The following is a 21,911-nucleotide window of genomic DNA, read 5'->3' on the forward strand; positions in this document are numbered from 1 at the left end:
GCATTATTTAAACCAAATTGAACATGTTTCATTATTTATTTGAGGCTAAATTGAATTTTATTGATGTATTATATTAAGTTAAAATAAGTGTTCGTTGAGTATTGTTGTATTTGTCATTATTTAAAAAATAAAATAAAAATAAAAATCGGCCGATTAATCGGCACCGGCATTTCTGGTCCTCCAATAATCGGTATCGGTATTGAAAAATCATAATCGGTCGACCTCTAGAAGAGACCTCTCCTGAAGTTCTGACTGACACGCTGTAAACCAAACAACTAAATTAGGTTTTAAGGTTAGAATCAAGAAATACACACAATATTCATCCATTTTATAATTTACATTTTTATAATATCCAAATCATATCATGAACATGTAAGGTTTCTTACATGTATCCAATATATCAAAGTGTAGAATCAAAATAAAATACATTTTAAATTGTAATCTGATTTTAGACATAATCCTGTCTCAAAAACTAAAAACAGGCCTATTCTAGAGAATGATTTCATATAAACAATATGATTTAATGTGGCATAAAACAACAGTCAAACATAAGTCAGAACACTGCCTGTCTATTCTATGATGTGATTTCAGGTCTTCTGTCTGGGAAAATGTATTTTTTATTTAACAACCTGATATTCATTATGCAATGGGAACATCGGTACACACATCTCCAGAGTGTTTTCTCTTATTATGTTTGCGCAGACTTCCTAAATGGAAAAAATAATTTCCACACAGGGAACAATGGTAAGGTATCTCTCCTGTGTGTGTTTTCTCGTGTGATTTTAGGTCATGTGATTGTGAAAATCTCTTTCTACAATGGGCACAGGGGTAGGGCTTTTCTCCTGTGTGTGTCCGCTCATGTGATTTTAGGTCCTGTGATCGTGAAAATCTCTTTCCACAATGGGCACAGGGGTAAGGCTTTTCTCCTGTGTGTATTCTATTATGTTTGTTCAGGCTCCCTGACTGTGCAAAACTCTTTTCACACTGGGAGCAGTGGTATGGTTTCTCCCCTGTGTGTGTCCTCTCGTGTGATTTTAGATCCTGTGATCCTGAAAATCTCTTTGGACAATAGGCACAGGGATAAGGCTTTTCTCCTGTGTGTATTCTATTATGTTTGTTCAGGCTCCCTAACTGGGTAAAACTCTTTTCACACTGGGAGCAGTGGTATGGTTTCTCCCCTGTGTGTATCCTCTCATGTGATTTTAGTTGCTGCGATCGTAAAAATCTCTTTCCACACTGGGAACATTGGAAAGACTTTTCTCCTGAGTGTTTCCTTTCATGCTCTTTCAGGCTTCCTAACTGGGTAAAACTCGTTCCACACAAGGAGCAATGGTATGGTTTCTCCCCTGTGTGTGTCCTCTCATGCTCCTTCAGCTTATCTAACGACCTAAAATTATTTCCACAATGGGAACAGCGGTAAGGCTTTTCTCCTGTGTGTATTCTATTATGTTTGTTCAGGCTCCATAACTGGGTAAAACTCTTTCCACACTGGGCGCAGAGAAAAGGTTTCTCCCTTGTGTGTGTCCTCTGATGTATTTTTAGGTACCGTGACAACTTAAAACTCTTATTACACTGGGAGCAGTCGAGTCGTCTCACTGGTTTGGGAGTCTCTGGGTCTGGTTCCCCTGAAGCACTCTTACTGCTGTCAGAGTGAGAGTCTGGTCTCTCTCCTGCCAAAGACAGAGTATTTGGTTAAACAGAGACCTGAATGAAACCTCCACATGATAAAACTGTCTTCCTATGAGGTTTAATCTAGACTCATTATAAACCGTACATTTGGATCCTTGATGCCGATTGGTTAATAGCCGTTAGTTAATCACAATACTACCCGGGTAATGGCTGTTAACAGTTCTATTTTAATCATTCCTACACATCCACTGTCCCACAGCCCAGCCAGGTAATTCATCAACTGTATCTCCACTGTCCCACAGCCCAGCCAGGCAATGTATCAACTAATCTCCACTGTCCCACAGCCCAGCCAGGCAATTCATCAACTAATCTCCACTGTCCCACAGCCCTTACAGGAAATTCATCAACTAATCTCCACTGGAACAAAAGCATCTAGACATTATTACCCAATGCTTCTAGTCAAATATATAATATATCAGCAGGGACTTGTTCAAACCCTTTGCTATCCGCCTCTCTGCTCTCTGCATTTTGTATGTAAAAGAAAATATCTATTGAACTTATTCTGGTGATTTATTATTCAATAGAAATGTATGAAAATATGCATTTATTCAAATGTAATCTCCCTTTACCTGCTATAATGACAGCTAGTAACCAATTGTTGGGTTGTTACTAGAACGGTACATAAGGGGTTAAGATGGGGTTAGAACGGTACATAAGGGGTTAAGATGGGGTTAAAATGGTACATAAGGGGTTAAGATAAGGTTAGAACGGTACATAAGGGGTTAGAATGGTACATAGGGGGTTAAGATGGGGTTAGAATGGTACATAGGGGGTTAAGATGGGGTTAGAACGGTACATAAGGGGTTAAGATGGGGTTAGAATGGTACATAAGGGGTTAAGATGGGGTTAGAACGGTACATAAGGGGTTAAGATGGGGTTAAAATGGTACATAAGGGGTTAAGATAAGGTTAGAACGGTACATAAGGGGTTAAGATGGGGCTAGAATGGTACATAAGGGGTTAAGATGGGGCTAGAATGGTATATAAGGGGTTAAGATGGGGCTAGAATGGTACATAAGGGGTTAAGATGGGGTTAGAACGGTACATAAAGGGGTTAAGATGGGGTTAGAATGGTACATAAGGGATTAAGATGGGGTTAGAACGGTACATAAGGGGTTAAGATGGGGTTAGAATGGTACATAAGGGGTTAAGATAAGGTTAGAACGGTACATAAGGGGTTAAGATGGGGTTAGAATGGTACATAAGGGGTTAAGATAAGGTTAGAACGGTACATAAGGGGTTAAGATGGGGTTAGAACGGTACATAAAGGGGTTAAGATGGGGTTAGAATGGTACATAAGGGGTTAAGATGGGGTTAGAACGGTACATAAGGGGTTAAGACGGGGTTAGAACGGTACATAAGGGGTTAAGATGGGGTTAGAACGGTACATAAGGGGTTAAGATGGGGTTAGAACGGTACATAAGGGGTTAAGATGGGGTTAGAACGGTACATAAGGGGTTAAGATGGGGTTAGAACGGTACATAAGGGGCTAAGATGGGGTTAGAACGGTACATAAGGGGTTCAGATGGGGTTAGAACGGTACATAAGGGGTTAAGATGGGGTTAGAACGGTACATAAGGGGTTAAGATGGGGTTAGAACGGTACATAAGGGGTTAAGATGTGGTTAGAACGGTACATAAGGGGTTAAGATGGGGTTAGAACGGTACATAAGGGGTTAAGATGGGGTGAGAACGGTACATAAGGGGTTAAGATGGGGTGAGAACGGTACATAAGGGGTTAAGATGGGGTTAGAACGGTACATAAGAGGTTAAGATGGGGTTAGAACGGTACATAAGGGGTTAAGATGGGGTTAGAACGGTACATAAGGGGTTAAGATGGGGTGAGAACGGTACATAAGGGGTTAAGGTGGGGATAGAAGGGTACATAAGGGGTTAAGATGGGGTTAGAATGGTACATAAGGGGTTAAGATGGGGTTAGAAAGGTACATAAGGGGTTAAGATGGGGATAGAAGGGTACATAAGGGGTTAAGATGGGGTTAGAACGGTACATAAGGGGTTAAGATGGGGTTAGAATGGTACATAAGGGGTTAAGATGGGGTTAGAAAGGTACATAAGGGGTTAAGATGCGGCTAGAACGGTACATAAGGGGTTAAGATGGGGTGAGAACGGTACATAAGGGGTTAAGATGGGGTGAGAACGGTACATAAGGGGTTAAGATGGGGTGAGAACGGTACATAAGGGGTTAAGATGAGGTTAGAACGGTACAAAAGGGGTTAAGATGGGGTTAGAACGGTACATAAGGGGTTAAGATGGGGTGAGAACGGTACATAAGGGGTTAAGATGGGGTTAGAACGGTACATAAGGGGTTAAGATGTGGTTAGAACGGTACATAAGGGGTTAAGATGGGGTTAGAACGGTACATAAGGGGTTAAGATGGGGTGAGAACGGTACATAAGGGGTTAAGATGGGGTGGGAACGGTACATAAGGGGTTAAGATGGGGTTAGAACGGTACATAAGGGGTTAAGATGGGGTGAGAACGGTACATAAGGGGTTAAGATGGGGTTAGAACGGTACATAAGAGGTTAAGATGGGGTTAGAACGGTACATAAGGGGTTAAGACGGGGTTAGAACGGTACATAAGGGGTTAAGACGAGGTTAGAACGGTACATAAGGGGTTAAGACGAGGTTAGAACGGTACATAAGGGGTTAAGACGGGGCTAGAACGGTACATAAGGGGTTAAGATGAGGTTAGAACGGTACATAAGGGGTTAAGATGGGGTTAGAATGGTACATAAGGGGTTAAGATGCGGCTAGAACGGTACATAAGGGGTTAAGATAAGGTTAGAACGGTACATAAGGGGTTAAGATGGGGTGAGAACGGTACATAAGGGGTTAAGATGGGGTTAGAACGGTACATAAGGGGTTAAGATGGGGTGAGAACGGTACATAAGGGGTTAAGATGGGGTGAGAACGGTACATAAGGGGTTAAGATGGGGTGAGAACGGTACATAAGGGGTTAAGATGGGGTTAGAACGGTACATAAGGGGTTAAGATGGGGTTAGAACGGTACATAAGGGGTTAAGATGGGGTTAGAACGGTACATAAGGGGTTAAGATGAGGTTAGAACGGTACATAAGGGGTTAAGATAAGGTTAGAACGGTACATAAGGGGTTAAGATGGGGTGAGAACGGTACATAAGGGGTTAAGATGGGGTGAGAACGGTACATAAGGGGTTAAGATGGGGTTAGAACGGTACATAAGAGGTTAAGATGGGGTTAGAACGGTACATAAGGGGTTAAGATGGGGTTAGAACGGTACATAAGGGGTTAAGATGGGGTGAGAACGGTACATAAGGGGTTAAGGTGGGGATAGAAGGGTACATAAGGGGTTAAGATGGGGTTAGAATGGTACATAAGGGGTTAAGATGGGGTTAGAATGGTACATAAGGGGTTAAGATGGGGTTAGAAAGGTACATAAGGGGTTAAGATGGGGATAGAAGGGTACATAAGGGGTTAAGATGGGGTTAGAACGGTACATAAGGGGTTAAGATGGGGTTAGAATGGTACATAAGGGGTTAAGATGGGGTTAGAAAGGTACATAAGGGGTTAAGATGCGGCTAGAACGGTACATAAGGGGTTAAGATGGGGTGAGAACGGTACATAAGGGGTTAAGATGGGGTGAGAACGGTACATAAGGGGTTAAGATGGGGTGAGAACGGTACATAAGGGGTTAAGATGAGGTTAGAACGGTACAAAAGGGGTTAAGATGGGGTTAGAACGGTACATAAGGGGTTAAGATGGGGTTAGAACGGTACATAAGGGGTTAAGATGGGGTTAGAACGGTACATAAGGGGTTAAGATGGGGTTAGAACGGTACATAAGGGGCTAAGATGGGGTTAGAACGGTACATAAGGGGTTCAGATGGGGTTAGAACGGTACATAAGGGGTTAAGATGGGGTTAGAACGGTACATAAGGGGTTAAGATGGGGTTAGAACGGTACATAAGGGGTTAAGATGTGGTTAGAACGGTACATAAGGGGTTAAGATGGGGTTAGAACGGTACATAAGGGGTTAAGATGGGGTGAGAACGGTACATAAGGGGTTAAGATGGGGTGAGAACGGTACATAAGGGGTTAAGATGGGGTTAGAACGGTACATAAGAGGTTAAGATGGGGTTAGAACGGTACATAAGGGGTTAAGATGGGGTTAGAACGGTACATAAGGGGTTAAGATGGGGTGAGAACGGTACATAAGGGGTTAAGGTGGGGATAGAAGGGTACATAAGGGGTTAAGATGGGGTTAGAATGGTACATAAGGGGTTAAGATGGGGTTAGAAAGGTACATAAGGGGTTAAGATGGGGATAGAAGGGTACATAAGGGGTTAAGATGGGGTTAGAACGGTACATAAGGGGTTAAGATGGGGTTAGAATGGTACATAAGGGGTTAAGATGGGGTTAGAAAGGTACATAAGGGGTTAAGATGCGGCTAGAACGGTACATAAGGGGTTAAGATGGGGTGAGAACGGTACATAAGGGGTTAAGATGGGGTGAGAACGGTACATAAGGGGTTAAGATGGGGTGAGAACGGTACATAAGGGGTTAAGATGAGGTTAGAACGGTACAAAAGGGGTTAAGATGGGGTTAGAACGGTACATAAGGGGTTAAGATGGGGTGAGAACGGTACATAAGGGGTTAAGATGGGGTTAGAACGGTACATAAGGGGTTAAGATGTGGTTAGAACGGTACATAAGGGGTTAAGATGGGGTTAGAACGGTACATAAGGGGTTAAGATGGGGTGAGAACGGTACATAAGGGGTTAAGATGGGGTGGGAACGGTACATAAGGGGTTAAGATGGGGTTAGAACGGTACATAAGGGGTTAAGATGGGGTGAGAACGGTACATAAGGGGTTAAGATGGGGTTAGAACGGTACATAAGAGGTTAAGATGGGGTTAGAACGGTACATAAGGGGTTAAGACGGGGTTAGAACGGTACATAAGGGGTTAAGACGAGGTTAGAACGGTACATAAGGGGTTAAGACGAGGTTAGAACGGTACATAAGGGGTTAAGACGGGGCTAGAACGGTACATAAGGGGTTAAGATGAGGTTAGAACGGTACATAAGGGGTTAAGATGGGGTTAGAATGGTACATAAGGGGTTAAGATGCGGCTAGAACGGTACATAAGGGGTTAAGATAAGGTTAGAACGGTACATAAGGGGTTAAGATGGGGTGAGAACGGTACATAAGGGGTTAAGATGGGGTTAGAACGGTACATAAGGGGTTAAGATGGGGTGAGAACGGTACATAAGGGGTTAAGATGGGGTGAGAACGGTACATAAGGGGTTAAGATGGGGTGAGAACGGTACATAAGGGGTTAAGATGGGGTTAGAACGGTACATAAGGGGTTAAGATGGGGTTAGAACGGTACATAAGGGGTTAAGATGGGGTTAGAACGGTACATAAGGGGTTAAGATGAGGTTAGAACGGTACATAAGGGGTTAAGATAAGGTTAGAACGGTACATAAGGGGTTAAGATGGGGTGAGAACGGTACATAAGGGGTTAAGATGGGGTGAGAACGGTACATAAGGGGTTAAGATGGGGTTAGAACGGTACATAAGGGGTTAAGATGGGGTTAGAACGGTACATAAGGGGTTAAGATGGGGTTAGAACGGTACATAAGGGGTTAAGATGGGGTGAGAACGGTACATAAGGGGTTAAGGTGGGGATAGAAGGGTACATAAGGGGTTAAGATGGGGTTAGAATGGTACATAAGGGGTTAAGATGGGGTTAGAATGGTACATAAGGGGTTAAGATGGGGTTAGAAAGGTACATAAGGGGTTAAGATGGGGATAGAAGGGTACATAAGGGGTTAAGATGGGGTTAGAACGGTACATAAGGGGTTAAGATGGGGTTAGAATGGTACATAAGGGGTTAAGATGGGGTTAGAAAGGTACATAAGGGGTTAAGATGCGGCTAGAACGGTACATAAGGGGTTAAGATGGGGTGAGAACGGTACATAAGGGGTTAAGATGGGGTGAGAACGGTACATAAGGGGTTAAGATGGGGTGAGAACGGTACATAAGGGGTTAAGATGAGGTTAGAACGGTACAAAAGGGGTTAAGATGGGGTTAGAACGGTACATAAGGGGTTAAGATGGGGTGAGAACGGTACATAAGGGGTTAAGATGGGGTGAGAACGGTACATAAGGGGTTAAGATGGGGTGAGAACGGTACATAAGGGGTTAAGATGGGGTTAGAACGGTACATAAGGGGTTAAGATGGGGTTAGAACGGTACATAAGGGGTTAAGATGGGGTTAGAACGGTACATAAGGGGTTAAGATGGGGTTAGAACGGTACATAAGGGGTTAAGACGGGGTTAGAACGGTACATAAGGGGTTAAGACGGGGTTAGAACGGTACATAAGGGGTTAAGACGGGGCTAGAACGGTACATAAGGGGTTAAGACGGGGTTAGAACGGTACACAAGGGGTTAAGATGGGGTTAGAATGGTACATAAGGGGTTAAGATAAGGTTAGAACGGTACATAAGGGGTTAAGATGGGGTTAGAACGGTACATAAGGGGTTAAGATGGGGTTAGAACGGTACATAAGGGGTTAAGATGGGGTTAGAACGGTACATAAGGGGTTAAGATGGGGTTAGAACGGTACATAAGGGGTTAAGATGGGGTGAGAACGGTACATAAGGGGTTAAGATGGGGTGAGAACGGTACATAAGGGGTTAAGATGGGGTTAGAACGGTACATAAGGGGTTAAGATGGGGTGAGAACGGTACATAAGGGGTTAAGATGGGGTTAGAACGGTACATAAGAGGTTAAGATGGGGTTAGAACGGTACATAAGGGGTTAAGACGGGGTTAGAACGGTACATAAGGGGTTAAGACGAGGTTAGAACGGTACATAAGGGGTTAAGACGAGGTTAGAACGGTACATAAGGGGTTAAGACGGGGCTAGAACGGTACATAAGGGGTTAAGATGAGGTTAGAACGGTACATAAGGGGTTAAGATGAGGTTAGAACGGTACATAAGGGGTTAAGATGGGGTTAGAATGGTACATAAGGGGTTAAGATGGGGCTAGAACGGTACATAAGGGGTTAAGATGGGGTTAGAATGGTACATAAGGGGTTAAGATGGGGTTAGAATGGTACATAAGGGGTTAAGATGGGGTTAGAATGGTACATAAGGGGTTAAGATGGGGTTAGAACGGTACATAAGGGGTTAAGATGGGGTTAGAACGGTACATAAGGGGTTAAGATGGGGTTAGAACGGTACATAAGGGGTTAAGATGGGGCTAGAATGGTACATAAGGGGTTAAGATGGGGCTAGAACGGTACATAAGGGGTTAAGATGGGGTTAAAAATGTACATAAGGGGTTAAGATGGGGCTAGAACGGTACATAAGGGGTTAAGATGGGGTTAGAACGGTACATAAGGGGTTAAGATGGGGTGAGAACGGTACATAAGGGGTGAAGGTGGGGTTAGAACGGTACATAAGGGGTTAAGATGGGGTTAGAATGGTACATAAGGGGTTAAGATGGGGTGAGAACGGTACATAAGGGGTTAAGATGGGGTTAGAACGGTACATAAGGGGTTAAGATGGGGTTAGAACGGTACATAAGGGGTTCAGATGGGGTTAGAACGGTACATAAGGGGTTAAGATGGGGTTAGAACGGTACATAAGGGGTTAAGATGGGGTTAGAACGGTACATAAGGGGTTAAGATGGGGTTAGAACGGTACATAAGGGGTTAAGATGGGGTTAGAACGGTACATAAGGGGTTAAGATGGGGTGAGAACGGTACATAAGGGGTTAAGATGGGGTGAGAACGGTACATAAGGGGTTAAGATGGGGTTAGAACGGTACATAAGGGGTTAAGATGGGGTGAGAACGGTACATAAGGGGTTAAGATGGGGTGAGAACGGTACATAAGGGGTTAAGATGGGGTTAGAACGGTACATAAGGGGTTAAGACGAGGTTAGAACGGTACATAAGGGGTTAAGACGAGGTTAGAACGGTACATAAGGGGTTAAGACGGGGCTAGAACGGTACATAAGGGGTTAAGATGGGGTTGGAATGGTACATAAGGGGTTAAGATGGGGCTAGAACGGTACATAAGGGGTTTAGATGGGGTTAGAACGGTACATAAGGGGTTAAGATGGGGTTAGAATGGTACATAAGGGGTTAAGATGGGGTTAGAACGGTACATAAGGGGTTAAGATGGGGTGAGAACGGTACATAAGGGGTGAAGGTGGGGTTAGAACGGTACATAAGGGGTTAAGATGGGGTTAGAACGGTACATAAGGGGTTAAGATGGGGTTAGAACGGTACATAAGGGGTTCAGATGGGGTTAGAACGGTACATAAGGGGTTAAGATGGGGTTAGAACGGTACATAAGGGGTTAAGTTAATTATCAGGACATGTAAACACCTTATTCTGCATTCCAGCTGTGCATGTGCACCAGCCAAGCCTTTAAAGCCCCGAAACAACTAACCAGCCAAGCAAGCCTTTAAAGGAAACAACTAAATGTTTGCATCTCAGAAGTCGTTTTCACATAACGTTATACAGTATTGTCTGAACTCAGAATCAAATATGCTTCACAAAAATAACATAGTAGCTGTGGCAGAAGATATATTTTGAAAAGGCGATATTTCTGCATTTATCAGTGTCATCAGGTAAACTGACCTCGGATGTGTCCATGTAAACATGATTATTAGAGACATTTCTGTTTCAGAAAGATATTTTGTCTAGGGATACAAATGTAGATACATTTTGATGCCGACTAACCAACCCCTCATTAAGCGGTTAACAAACCGTTACATTTTTTTTCCAAACAGTAAAATGATGTGACCAACAGAAAATACTATCAGAGATCTGAATATTATGACAAGATTCTCCTTCGCCCTAACAATGGGAGTTGTCCCAACGGCGTGAAGGCAGCCGACAAGTTCAGGTCCAAAATAAGCCGATAGAAACGCATTGGGCATTAATGCAAATGAATTACTTAAAAATCATACAATGTGATTTTCTGGATTTTTGTTTTAGATTCCGTCTCTCACAGTTGAAGTGTACCTATGATAAAAAATTACAGACCTCTACATGCTTTGTAAGTAGGAAAACCTGCAAAATCGGCAGTGTATCAAATACTTGTTCTCCACACTGTACAGGGGGTACCAGTACAGAGTCAATGTGGAGGCTATATACAGGGGGTACCAGTACAGAGTCAATGTGGAGGCTATATACAGGGGGTACCAGTACAGAGTCAATGTGGAGGCTATATACAGGGGGGACCAGTACAGAGTCAATGTGGAGGCTATATACAGGGGGTACCAGTACAGAGTCAATGTGGAGGCTATATACAGGGGGGACCAGTACAGAGTCAATGTGGAGGCAATATACAGGGGGGACCAGTACAGAGTCAATGTGGAGGCTATATACAGGGGGTACCAGTACAGAGTCAATGTGGAGGCTATATACAGGGGGTACCAGTACAGAGTCAATGTGGAGGCTATATACAGGGGGTAACAGTACAGAGTCAATGTGGAGGCTATATACAGGGGGGACCAGTACAGAGTCAATGTGGAGGCTATATACAGGGGGGACCAGTACAGAGTCAATGTGGAGGCTATATACAGGGGGTACCAGTACAGAGTCAATGTAGAGGCTATATACAGGGGGTACCGGTACAGAGTCAATGTGGAAGCTATATACAGGGGGTACCGGTACAGAGTCAATGTGGAGACTATATACAGTGGGTGCCAGTACAGAGTCAATGTGGAGGCTATATACAGGGAGGTACCAGTACAGAGTCAATGTGGAGGCTATATACAGGGAGGTACCAGTACAGAGTCAATGTGGAGGCTATATACAGGGGGTACCAGTACAGAGTCAATGTGGAGGCTATATACAGGGGGTACCAGTACAGAGTCAATGTGCGGGGGCACCGGTTAGTTGAGGTAATTGATGTAATATGTACGTAGAGTTAAAGTGACTACGAATAGATAATAAACAGAGAGTAGCAGCAGCGTAAAAGAAGGGTCTGGGTAACCCTTTAATTAGCTGTTCAGGAGTCTTATGGCTTGGGGTTAGAAGCTGTTCAGAAGCCTACTGGACTTAGACTTGGACTCAAACAATATTCCCTCAAGGTTGCTCTGATGTCCAAACGATTTGAAATTGGCATTTTGTGATATAAAACTTTTAAGTTGCATGTATTTGAAAAATGTCTACATTGGTCAGTCCAAAATGTATTTTTTTTTTTTATTCTATAAATGTAAATAATTGTATTTCCTATTACCAAGTCATTTACAGTTTCTATGCCATTAGTTTTCCAGGCCAATTTAACCGGTGAATTCTGAAAAGCTATCCAAGGATTGTTCCATAGGGGTTTGTCAACAAAACATTTTTTTTTGCAAACATCCTTTCTGAATGTTTAAGTAACTAGAAAAAATCATTCAGTTTTTAAAATAATCTCTGTAGTCTGATTGCAATGTAACGAATTGCAGTTACAGGTTTTCTGTTGTTGTAATCAATGACATGTAATCCGTTAATCCCCAAACATTAAGCCAAACTAATGCATAACAACAGGCGTTTAAATAGTGTGTTTTTATTGGCTTACAGGACAACTGCCGTTTAAATAGTGTGTTTTTATTGGCTTACAGGACAACTGCCGTTTAAATAGTGTGTTTTTATTGGCTTACAGGACAACTGCCGTTTAAATAGTGTGTTTTTATTGGCTTACAGGACAACTGCCGTTTAAATAGTGTGTTTTTATTGGCTTACAGGACAACTGCCGTTACCAAGGTAACTGGGAGCCAAACGCCAAGCCTATATGTTCTGGTGGGAGACGAGGCATTTCCTCTGAAGGGCAACATGATGTGACCATATCCAGGTTAAAGTGCAATCATGGAGTCACTGTTAGTTTTACCACTGACATTGAGAGACTGCTGCCAACATACTGACTCAATCTCTAGCCACTTTAATAATTAAAAATTGGATGTAATAAATGTATCACTAGTCACTTTAAACTATTCCACTTCATATAATGTTTACATACCCTACATTACTCATCTCATATGTATATACTGTCCTCTATACCATCTACTGCATCTTGCCTATGCCGTTCAGCCATCGCTCATCTATATATTTATATGTACATATTCTTATTCATTCCTTTACACTTGTGTGTATAAGGTAGTTGTTGTGAAATTGTTAGATTACTTGTTAAATATTACTGCACGGTCGGAACTAGAAGCACAAGCATTTCGCTACACTCGCATTAACATCTGCTAACCGTGTGTATGTGACAAATACAATTTGATTTGAAGACATGACTCGGTTGTACTGTACAATTTGAATAGACAGAACAAAAATATAAAACGCAACAGGCAACATTTTCAAACATTTTACTGAGCTACAGTTCATATTAGGAAATCAGTCAATTTAAATAAATTCATTAGGGCCTAATGTATGGATTTCACATGACTGGGAATACAGATATGCATCTGTTGGTCACAGATACCTTAAAGAAAGGGTTGTGGATCAGAAAACCAGTCAGTATCTGGTGTGACCACCATTTTGCCTCATGCAGCGCAACACAACATCTCCTTCACATAGAGTTGATCCGCCTGTTGATTGTAGCCTCTGGACTGTTGTCCCACTCCTCTTCAATGGCTGTGCAAGAGGTGCTGGATAATGGCGGGAACTGGAACACGCTGTTGTACATGTCAATCCAGAGCATCCCAAACATGCTCAATGGGTGACATGTCTGGTGAGTATGCAGGTCGATCCAGAGCATCCCAAACATATTCAATGGGTGACATGTCTGGTGAGTATGCAGGTCGATCCAGAGCATCCCAAACATATTCAATGGGTGACATGTCTGGTGAGTCTGCAGGCCATGGAAGAACCGGGACATGTTCAGCTTCCAGGAATTGTGTACAGATCCTTGCGACATGGGGCAGTGCATTATCATGCTGAAACATGAGGTGACGGCGGTGGATGAATGGCATGACGACGGGCCTCAGGATCTCATCATGCTGAAACATGAGGTGAGGGCGGTGGATGAATGGCACGACAACGGGCCTCAGGATCTTGTCATGGTATCTCTGTGCATTCAAATTTCCATCGATAAAATGCAATTCCTTGACATTAGCAAACCGCTCGCCCACACGATGCCATAAACGCCACACTGTCTGCCGGATACAGTTGAAACTGGAATTTATCCGTGAAAAGCCCACTTCTCCAGCTTGCCAGTCGCCAATGAAGGTGAGCATTTTTCCACTGGAGTCGGTCACGACGCCGAACTGCAGTCAGGTCAAGACCCTGGTGAGGATGATGAGCATGCAGATGAGCTTCCCTGAGACGGTTTCTGACAGTTTGTGCAGAAATTCTTTGGTTGTGCACAGTTTCCCACAGTTTCATCAGCTTTTCCGGGTGGCTGGTCTCAGACGATCCCGCTGGTGAAGAAGCTGGATGTGGAGGTCCTGGACTGGTGTGGTTACACGTAGTCTGCGGTTGTGAGGCCGGTTGGACGTACTGCCATATTCTCAAAAACAAAGTTGGAGGCGGCTTATGGTAGAGAAATGAACATTCCATTTTCTGGCAACAGCTCTGGTGGATATTCCTGCAGTCAACAAGCCAATTGCACGCTCACTCAAAACTTGAGACATCTGTGGCATTTTAGAGTGGCCTTTTATTTTCCTCAGCACAAAGTGCACCTGTGTAATGATGTTTACCCAATGACACACCTGTCAGGTGGGTGGATCTTGGGAAAGGAGAAATGGTCACTGACAGGGATGTAAACAAATTTGTGCACAACATTATAGAGAAATAACATTTCTGTGATCTTTTATTTCAGCTCATGAAACATGGGACCAACACTTTACACGTTTATATTGTGGTTTAGAGTATTAAGATTTACAAATCGACATTTCTGGAAAAACAGTAATGGAATTTCTGCAATTGAATTGGCTACAATGTGAAATCATAGTATTCACAAACCACAGTTGGGTTCACAAGTTTGGACAGTAGAGTACAGCAGAGTACTGTAGAGCACAGTACAGTACAGCACAGTACAGTAGAGCACAGTAGAGTACAGCAGAGTACAGTAGAGTACTGTAGAGTACAGTACAGTAGAGTACAGCACAGTACAGTAGAGCACAGTAGAGTACAGCAGAGTACAGCAGAGTACAGTAGAGTACTGTAGAGTACAGTACAGTAGAGTACAGCACAGTACAGTAGAGTAGAGCTCAGTAGAGTACTGTACAGTAGAGTACAGCACAGTACAGTAGAGTAGAGCTCAGTAGAGTACAGCACAGCACAGTAGAGCAGAGTACAGTAGAGTACAGTAGAGTACTGTACAGAAAAGTGGAGTATAGCTCAGTAAAGTACAGTAGTGTAGAGTTCAATACACATTATAGTTGAATATACTATAACGTATGTTATTGTACTGAACTCTGTGTTTTCCATCAGCGCTGGCCGTCGGCTAATCAGCCAGTTACCACTCATTTTCAGCCCACTATTTTATCCACTTCATATTACTAGGTATACTTTTCATCAAACAGTTTAAATTGGCTAGTCTGTAGAGCCCTCTCCTGCTAGAATGAACCATATGCATATTCTAGTCATCTATTGAGAGGAAAGACCTGTTGACAGGGAAACGTAGTCTGTCGATCCCTCTCCTGCTAGAATGAACCATATGCATATTCTAGTCATCTATTGAGAGGAGAGGCACCTCACAAAGTGAATGTTGACAGGGAAACGTAGTCTGTACCCCCTCCCGGTACAATTTGTGTGCTCTGTAGACAGAGGAGGGAGAGAGCTTGATGCTCGTGAATTTGAACATCCCATGTCATAGAAGTGGTAATGATGATTTGAAATCCAGTAGGGAATCAACAAAATTTATTTAAAACAAATTAATTTACCCAGGTTTATCATAAGACATGAACAGAATGCATCAGTGATTCGTATTTCCTGCAACTTGGTGAAGAGGCAACGAGGATGTCTGTCTGTGTGTATGTGTGGTCCGCGCGTCTACCACTGTGTATAGCCGTTAGCGATGATGCTAACGTCTTCTGGTAGATGGAAAGGCCTTCCCAAAAACCTTCTCAATTAAATGTTAACTACAAACTACAAACCTCCCGGGTGGCGCAGTGGTCTAGGGCACTGCATCGCAGTGCTAGCTGTGCCACCAGAGTCTCTGGGTTCGCGCCCAGGCTCTGTCGCAGCCGGCCGCAACCGGGAGGTCCGTGTGGCGACGCACAATTGGCATAGCGTCGTCCGGGTTAGGGAGGGTTTGGCCGGTAGGGATATCCTTGTCTCAGTATGTAAAAAAAATGTAATAAAAATGTATGTAATAAAATGTATGCACTCTACTGTAAGTCGCTCTGGATAAGAGCGTCTGCTAAATGACTAAAATGTAAAATGTAACTAGCCTCTGCTTACGCGGCAGAATGATATCATGATTATTGGCATCAATCCAGTGGGTATTTGTTTCACTAACTCTACCATCACATGTGGGCTACAAAAACACAGCTAAATGAATAGCCTCTTGCCAGGTGCATTAATTAAAGGGTAACTATACCCCAAAAGGTTATTTAAAACATTTCCCCAGACCTCAACATTGGTCTCCTGATGTGGTGTAAGCATCGTTGTGGACTTAAAACATAAAATATAATTTTTTATTTAAAATTGTTTTGATTTTGAGAGCGAAAATGGCCAATTTCTCAGCCTGAGTATCACAGAAACTCAAACCGTTGAATGAATAACATGGAATGGATGAAATGTATGAAAATAACTGTTCAAAACATGAAAAACATACAAAAACATATTTGTAAACATAAAATCTGACAGAAAAAGGTCATTTAAAACATCAACTTGTGTTACAAAAGGTTAATAAAAGAAACAGTGTTACTGTTTGACATAAATAATTTCCAACATTGGGAATGTTGGTACTTTTAAACCCAGCTAACATATGGAATTGTTTTAAGATGGTTATGATCATTTAGCCATTTGATTTATAATTGTAGGACCCCTTTAGGTATCGCCCCCAAAATATTTAAACATTATTTGATTAAATATCGAATTTGGCCTTTATTACGATAACCCATAGAAACGCATTGAATAACACGTTCATAAATGGCAAGAAAAGACAGTCAAAATGTTTATTAATAAGGAATATGGTTTTGAAGTGTCTGTCCTAGATCGAGCAGATATAAGAAAGATCAGGAAATATTTAGGTTTTTTGGACACATATTTAACCCCTTATTTTTGTTGGCACAAAACGACCTCCATACGTCCATACATTTGTATGGGTCACCTCCAGATGAAGGTTAAATATCTATATATATATCCATACTTCCATTCATTTGTATGGGTCACCTTCAGATGAAGGGTTAATATCTATATATATCTCCATACTGCCATACATTTGTATGGGTTACCTTCAGATGAAGATTTAATATATACCTCCATACTTCCATCCATTTGTATGGGTCACCTTCAGATGAAGGGGTCGTAGAGCAAAACGGAAGAAAAGAGGCTCCCTTTTCCATAGAATGGTCATTATAGTTTTGTAGGCCAAACCGTTCGGACGCTACAGACGTTTTCGTGAGAAGATCGATTTTCAGGATGTCTCATGGTCTAACAAACACCTTTTTTTTTTACGTTGCTGCTACTCACTGTTTATTATCTATGCATAGTCATTTTACCCCTACCTACATGTCCATATTACCTCAATTACCTCGACTAACCTGTACCCCAGCACATTGACTCGGTACTGGTACCCCCTGTATATAGCCTCATTACTGGTCCCGTGTGGCTCAGTTGGTAGAGCATGGCGCTTGCAACGCCAGGGTTGTGGGTTCAATTCCCACGGGGGGACCAGGATGAAAATGTATGAACTTTCCAATTTGTAAGTCGCTCTGGATAAGAGCGTCTGCTAAATGACTTAAATGTAAATGTAAATGTAAATTACTAACCTGTGCCCCAGCACGTTGACTCGGTACTGGTACCCCCTGTATATAGCCTCATTACTAACCTGTACCCCAGCACATTGATAAAGGTACCGGTACTCATTGTATATAGCCTCATTACTAACCTGTACCCCAGCACATTGATAAAGGTACTGGTACTCACTGTATATAGCCTCATTACTAACCTGTACCCCAGCACATTGATAAAGTTACCGGTACCCCCTGTATATAGCCGCATTACTAACCTGTACCCCAGCACATTGATAAAGGTACTGGTACTCACTGTATATAGCCTCATTACTAACCTGTACCCCAGCACATTGATAAAGGTACCGGTACTCATTGTATATAGCCTCATTACTAACCTGTACCCCAGCACATTGACTCAGTACCGGTACTCATTGTATATAACCTCATTACTAACCTGTACCCCAGCACATTGACTCGGTACTGGTACCCCCTGTATATATCCTCATTACTAACCTGTACCCCTGCACATTGACTCAGTACTGGTACTCATTGTATATAACCTCATTACTAACCTGTACCCCAGCACACTGACTCAGTACCGGTACTCATTGTATATAGCCTCATTACTAACCTGTACCCCAGCACACTGACTCAGTACCGGTACCCCCTGTATATAGCCTCATTACTAACCTGTACCCCAGCACACTGACTCGGTAGCGGTACTCACTGTATATAACCTCATTACTAACCTGTACCCCAGCACATTGACTCGGTACCGGTACTCATTGTATATAGCCTCATTACTAACCTGTACCCCAGCACATTGACTCAGTACCGGTACTCATTGTATATAACCTCATTACTAACCTGTACCCCAGCACATTGATAAAGGTACCGGTACTCATTGTATATAGCCTCATTACTAACCTGTACCCCAGCACACTGACTCGGTACTGGTACCCCCTGTATATAGCCTCATTACTAACCTGTACCCCAGCACGTTGACTCAGTACCGGTACTCATTGTATATAGCCTCATTACTAACCTGTACCTCTGCACATTGACTCAGTACTGGTACTCACTGTATATAGCCTCATTACTAACCTGTACCCCAGCACATTGATAAAGTTACCGGTACCCCCTGTATATAGCCTCATTACTAACCTGTACCCCAGCACATTGATAAAGGTACTGGTACTCACTGTATATAGCCTCATTACTAACCTGTACCCCAGCACATTGACTCGGTACAGGTACCCCCTGTATATATCCTCATTACTAACCCGTACCCCAGCACATTGATAAAGGTACCGGTACTCATTGTATATAGCCTCATTACTAACCTGTACCCCAGCACATTGACTCAGTACCGGTACTCATTGTATATAACCTCATTACTAACCTGTACCCCAGCACATTGACTCGGTACTGGTACCCCCTGTATATATCCTCATTACTAACCTGTACCCCTGCACATTGACTCAGTACCGGTACTCATTGTATATAAGCTCATTACTAACCTGTACCCCAGCACATTGACTCGGTACTGGTACCCCCTGTATATAGCCTCATTACTAACCTGTACCCCTGCACATTGACTCGGTACCGGTACCCCCTGTATATATCATCATTATTGTTATTTTATTGTTGCTCTTTTATTTTTTTTATTTCGTTTATTTACAAAATATTTTTCTTAACTCTTATTTTTCTTCAATCTGCATTGTTGGTTAAGGGCTTGTAAGTAAGCAATTCACTGTAAGGTTGTAATCAGCATTTCACTGTAAGGTCTACTACACCTGTTGTATTCAGCATTTCACTGTAAGGTCTACTACACCTGTTGTAATCAGCATTTCACTGTAAGGTCTACTACACCTGTTGTAATCAGCATTTCACTGTAAGGTCTACTACACCTGTTATATTCAGCATTTCACTGTAAGGTCTACTACACCTGTTGTAATCAGCATTTCACTGTAAGGTCTACTACACCTGTTGTATTCAGCATTTCACTGTAAGGTCTACTACACCTGTTGTATTCAGCATTTCACTGTAAGGTCTACTACACCTGTTGTATTCAGCATTTCACTGTAAGGTCTACTACACCTGTTGTATTCAGCATTTCACTGTAAGGTCTACTACACCTGTTGTATTCGGGGCTGGTCAGTCAGCATTTCACTGTAAGGTCTACTACACCTGTTGTATTCAGCATTTCACTGTAAGGTCTACTACACCTGTTGTATTCAGCATTTCACTGTAAGGTCTACTACACCTGTTGTATTCAGCATTTCACTGTAAGGTCTACTATACCTGTTCTATTCAGCATTTCACTGTAAGGTCTACTACACCTGTTGTATTCAGCATTTCACTGTAAGGTCTACTACACCTGTTGTATTCAGCATTTCACTGTAAGGTCTACTACACCTGTTGTATTCAGCATTTCACTGTAAGGTCTACTACACCTGTTGTATTCAGCATTTCACTGTATGGTCTACTACACCTGTTGTATTCAGCATTTCACTGTATGGTCTACTACACCTGTTGTATTCAGCATTTCACTGTAAGGTCTACTACACCTGTTATATTCAGCATTTCGCTGTAAGGTCTACTACTCCTGTTGTATTCAGCATTTCACTGTAAGGTCTACTACACCTGTTGTATTCAGCATTTCACTGTAAGGTCTACTACACCTGTTGTATTCAGCATTTCACTGTAAGGTCTACTACACCTGTTGTAATCAGCATTTCACTGTAAGGTCTACTACACCTGCTGTATTCAGCATTTCACTGTAAGGTCTACTACACCTGTTGTATTCAGCATTTCACTGTAAGGTCTACTACACCTGTTGTATTCAGCATTTCACTGTAAGGTCTACTACACCTGTTGTAATCAGCATTTCACTGTAAGGTCTACTACACCTGCTGTATTCAGCATTTCACTGTAAGGTCTACTACACCTGTTGTATTTGGCGCATGTGACAAATAAAATGTGATTTGTAGCTCGGCCATCTTCCACAGCAGTTGCGGAAGGCCAACCTAGGCAGACGAGGTGGATTAATACTCAGCCCACGTGCTGCTTCTCAATATCTCTAGTTTAAACTGACGGATTCTGATGAGAATTATTTATTATTATGTTACTTAGATTGATGCATCAAAATACTATTAAGGATTTTAAATAACATGTGGTCATTTTTTTTTCTTCATACATTTCATCCAGATCAAAATTATCCTTCATTGTCTTGATTCTGTCCTCTTTGTCATTTGAAGTAAGACATGAGATGATTTTCACTTTTTAATGTGATGTCAAGCAAAGCACTACAGGAAGACATATTCAGATGTTTACAAATGTTGTGAAAAATATAACGGGAAGCATTTGATCCATAAACGTTTTGTTGGCCGCCCCCCACTCTTTGTAGTTTTAACAATTCCTACACCACAGAACTATTAAAGTGTAGACCCTCAGTAGAATGCCCCTTTAAAACCACACATCAGTTCAACAACTGCTACGTTTGTACCCCTGGTTGAGATATTACTCACTGTTGTTAATCAGATCTCCTGTCTCCTCCTCTTCTTCTTCTTCCAATGTGACAGTTATCTCCCCCACTTCCTTCATTCCAAAAACGTCTTCCTCTTCTTTCACTGTGACAGTCATCTCCCCCACCTCCTCTTTTACTTCCCCCTCTTCTTTTACTGTAACATCCTCTTCCACTCTGAACGCTTCTTCACCATCTGTCAATTTAACTTCTAACTCTTCTTCTTTCACTGTAACAGCCTCACCCTTTACTTCTTTTTTTACTGTGACATCCTCTTCTTCCTTCTCCTCTTTCACGACAATGTTCAGCCCCATAGTTTCTCTCTCCGTCCAGCAGATCCCATCTTTAGAAGTGGGGGAGTCGTTTACTGAGCTCATGGTTGGGATGTTAGCTAAATAGCTAGTTAGCATTAGTGACTAGACTAGCACTACTGCTAATTTACTCAGCCAGCTAGCTGACTAACAACAGCGTCAATATTAAATTGGGTAACTAGCCAGGAGATACGACAAGTGTGTTTATAACACGGTGGATAATATGCACCGAAAGCGTTTAAAGAGCTTGAATATTGTCGCCTAGGGTGGCTAAAAGCTACGGAGGTGGATAACTCGACGTTGTTGTCGAAAAAGCGTCCCGTCCATTAGATTTTTACGTCACACTGGCAGAATTGCCTGAAACCGGCACATCGCCATCTGCTGGGTGGGAGGATAACAGTCAAGGGAAAAGTTTATTTTATTTTTAGACAAAAAGTGGTTTTCATTTATTTCATTATATAATATTATTATATTG

At 42.4% G+C, this 21,911-nt stretch overlaps 1 protein-coding gene across 1 annotated transcript; it reads right to left on the reverse strand.

Moving 5' to 3' along the window:
- Window positions 1–418: 418 nt before the first annotated feature.
- On the reverse strand, window positions 419–21,737 carry LOC120041759 (zinc finger protein 501-like). Its single transcript, XM_038986620.1, has 2 exons — window positions 21,130–21,737; window positions 419–1,670 (listed from the first exon to the last, which is right to left on the reverse strand). Exons 1-2 carry the CDS (start codon window positions 21,533–21,535, stop codon window positions 640–642), a joined length of 1,437 nt encoding a protein of 478 aa, XP_038842548.1. The 5' UTR covers window positions 21,536–21,737; the 3' UTR covers window positions 419–639.
- Window positions 21,738–21,911: the final 174 nt, after the last annotated feature.

The sequence above is a fragment of the Salvelinus namaycush genome, unplaced genomic scaffold (assembly GCF_016432855.1).
Source record: "Salvelinus namaycush isolate Seneca unplaced genomic scaffold, SaNama_1.0 Scaffold529, whole genome shotgun sequence".
In the NCBI taxonomy this organism is placed as follows: Eukaryota; Metazoa; Chordata; class Actinopteri; order Salmoniformes; family Salmonidae; genus Salvelinus; species Salvelinus namaycush.

Bases quoted from the DNA above. Each gene is read 5' to 3' on its own strand.
- LOC120041759 (XM_038986620.1), bottom strand. From the start codon at position 21,535: ATGCTAACTAGCTATTTAGCTAACATCCCAACCATGAGCTCAGTAAAC. The intron at 1,671-21,129 runs GTGAGTAATATC...TGTCTTTGGCAG, and splicing joins AGGAGATCTGATTAACAACA to GAGAGAGACCAGACTCTCAC.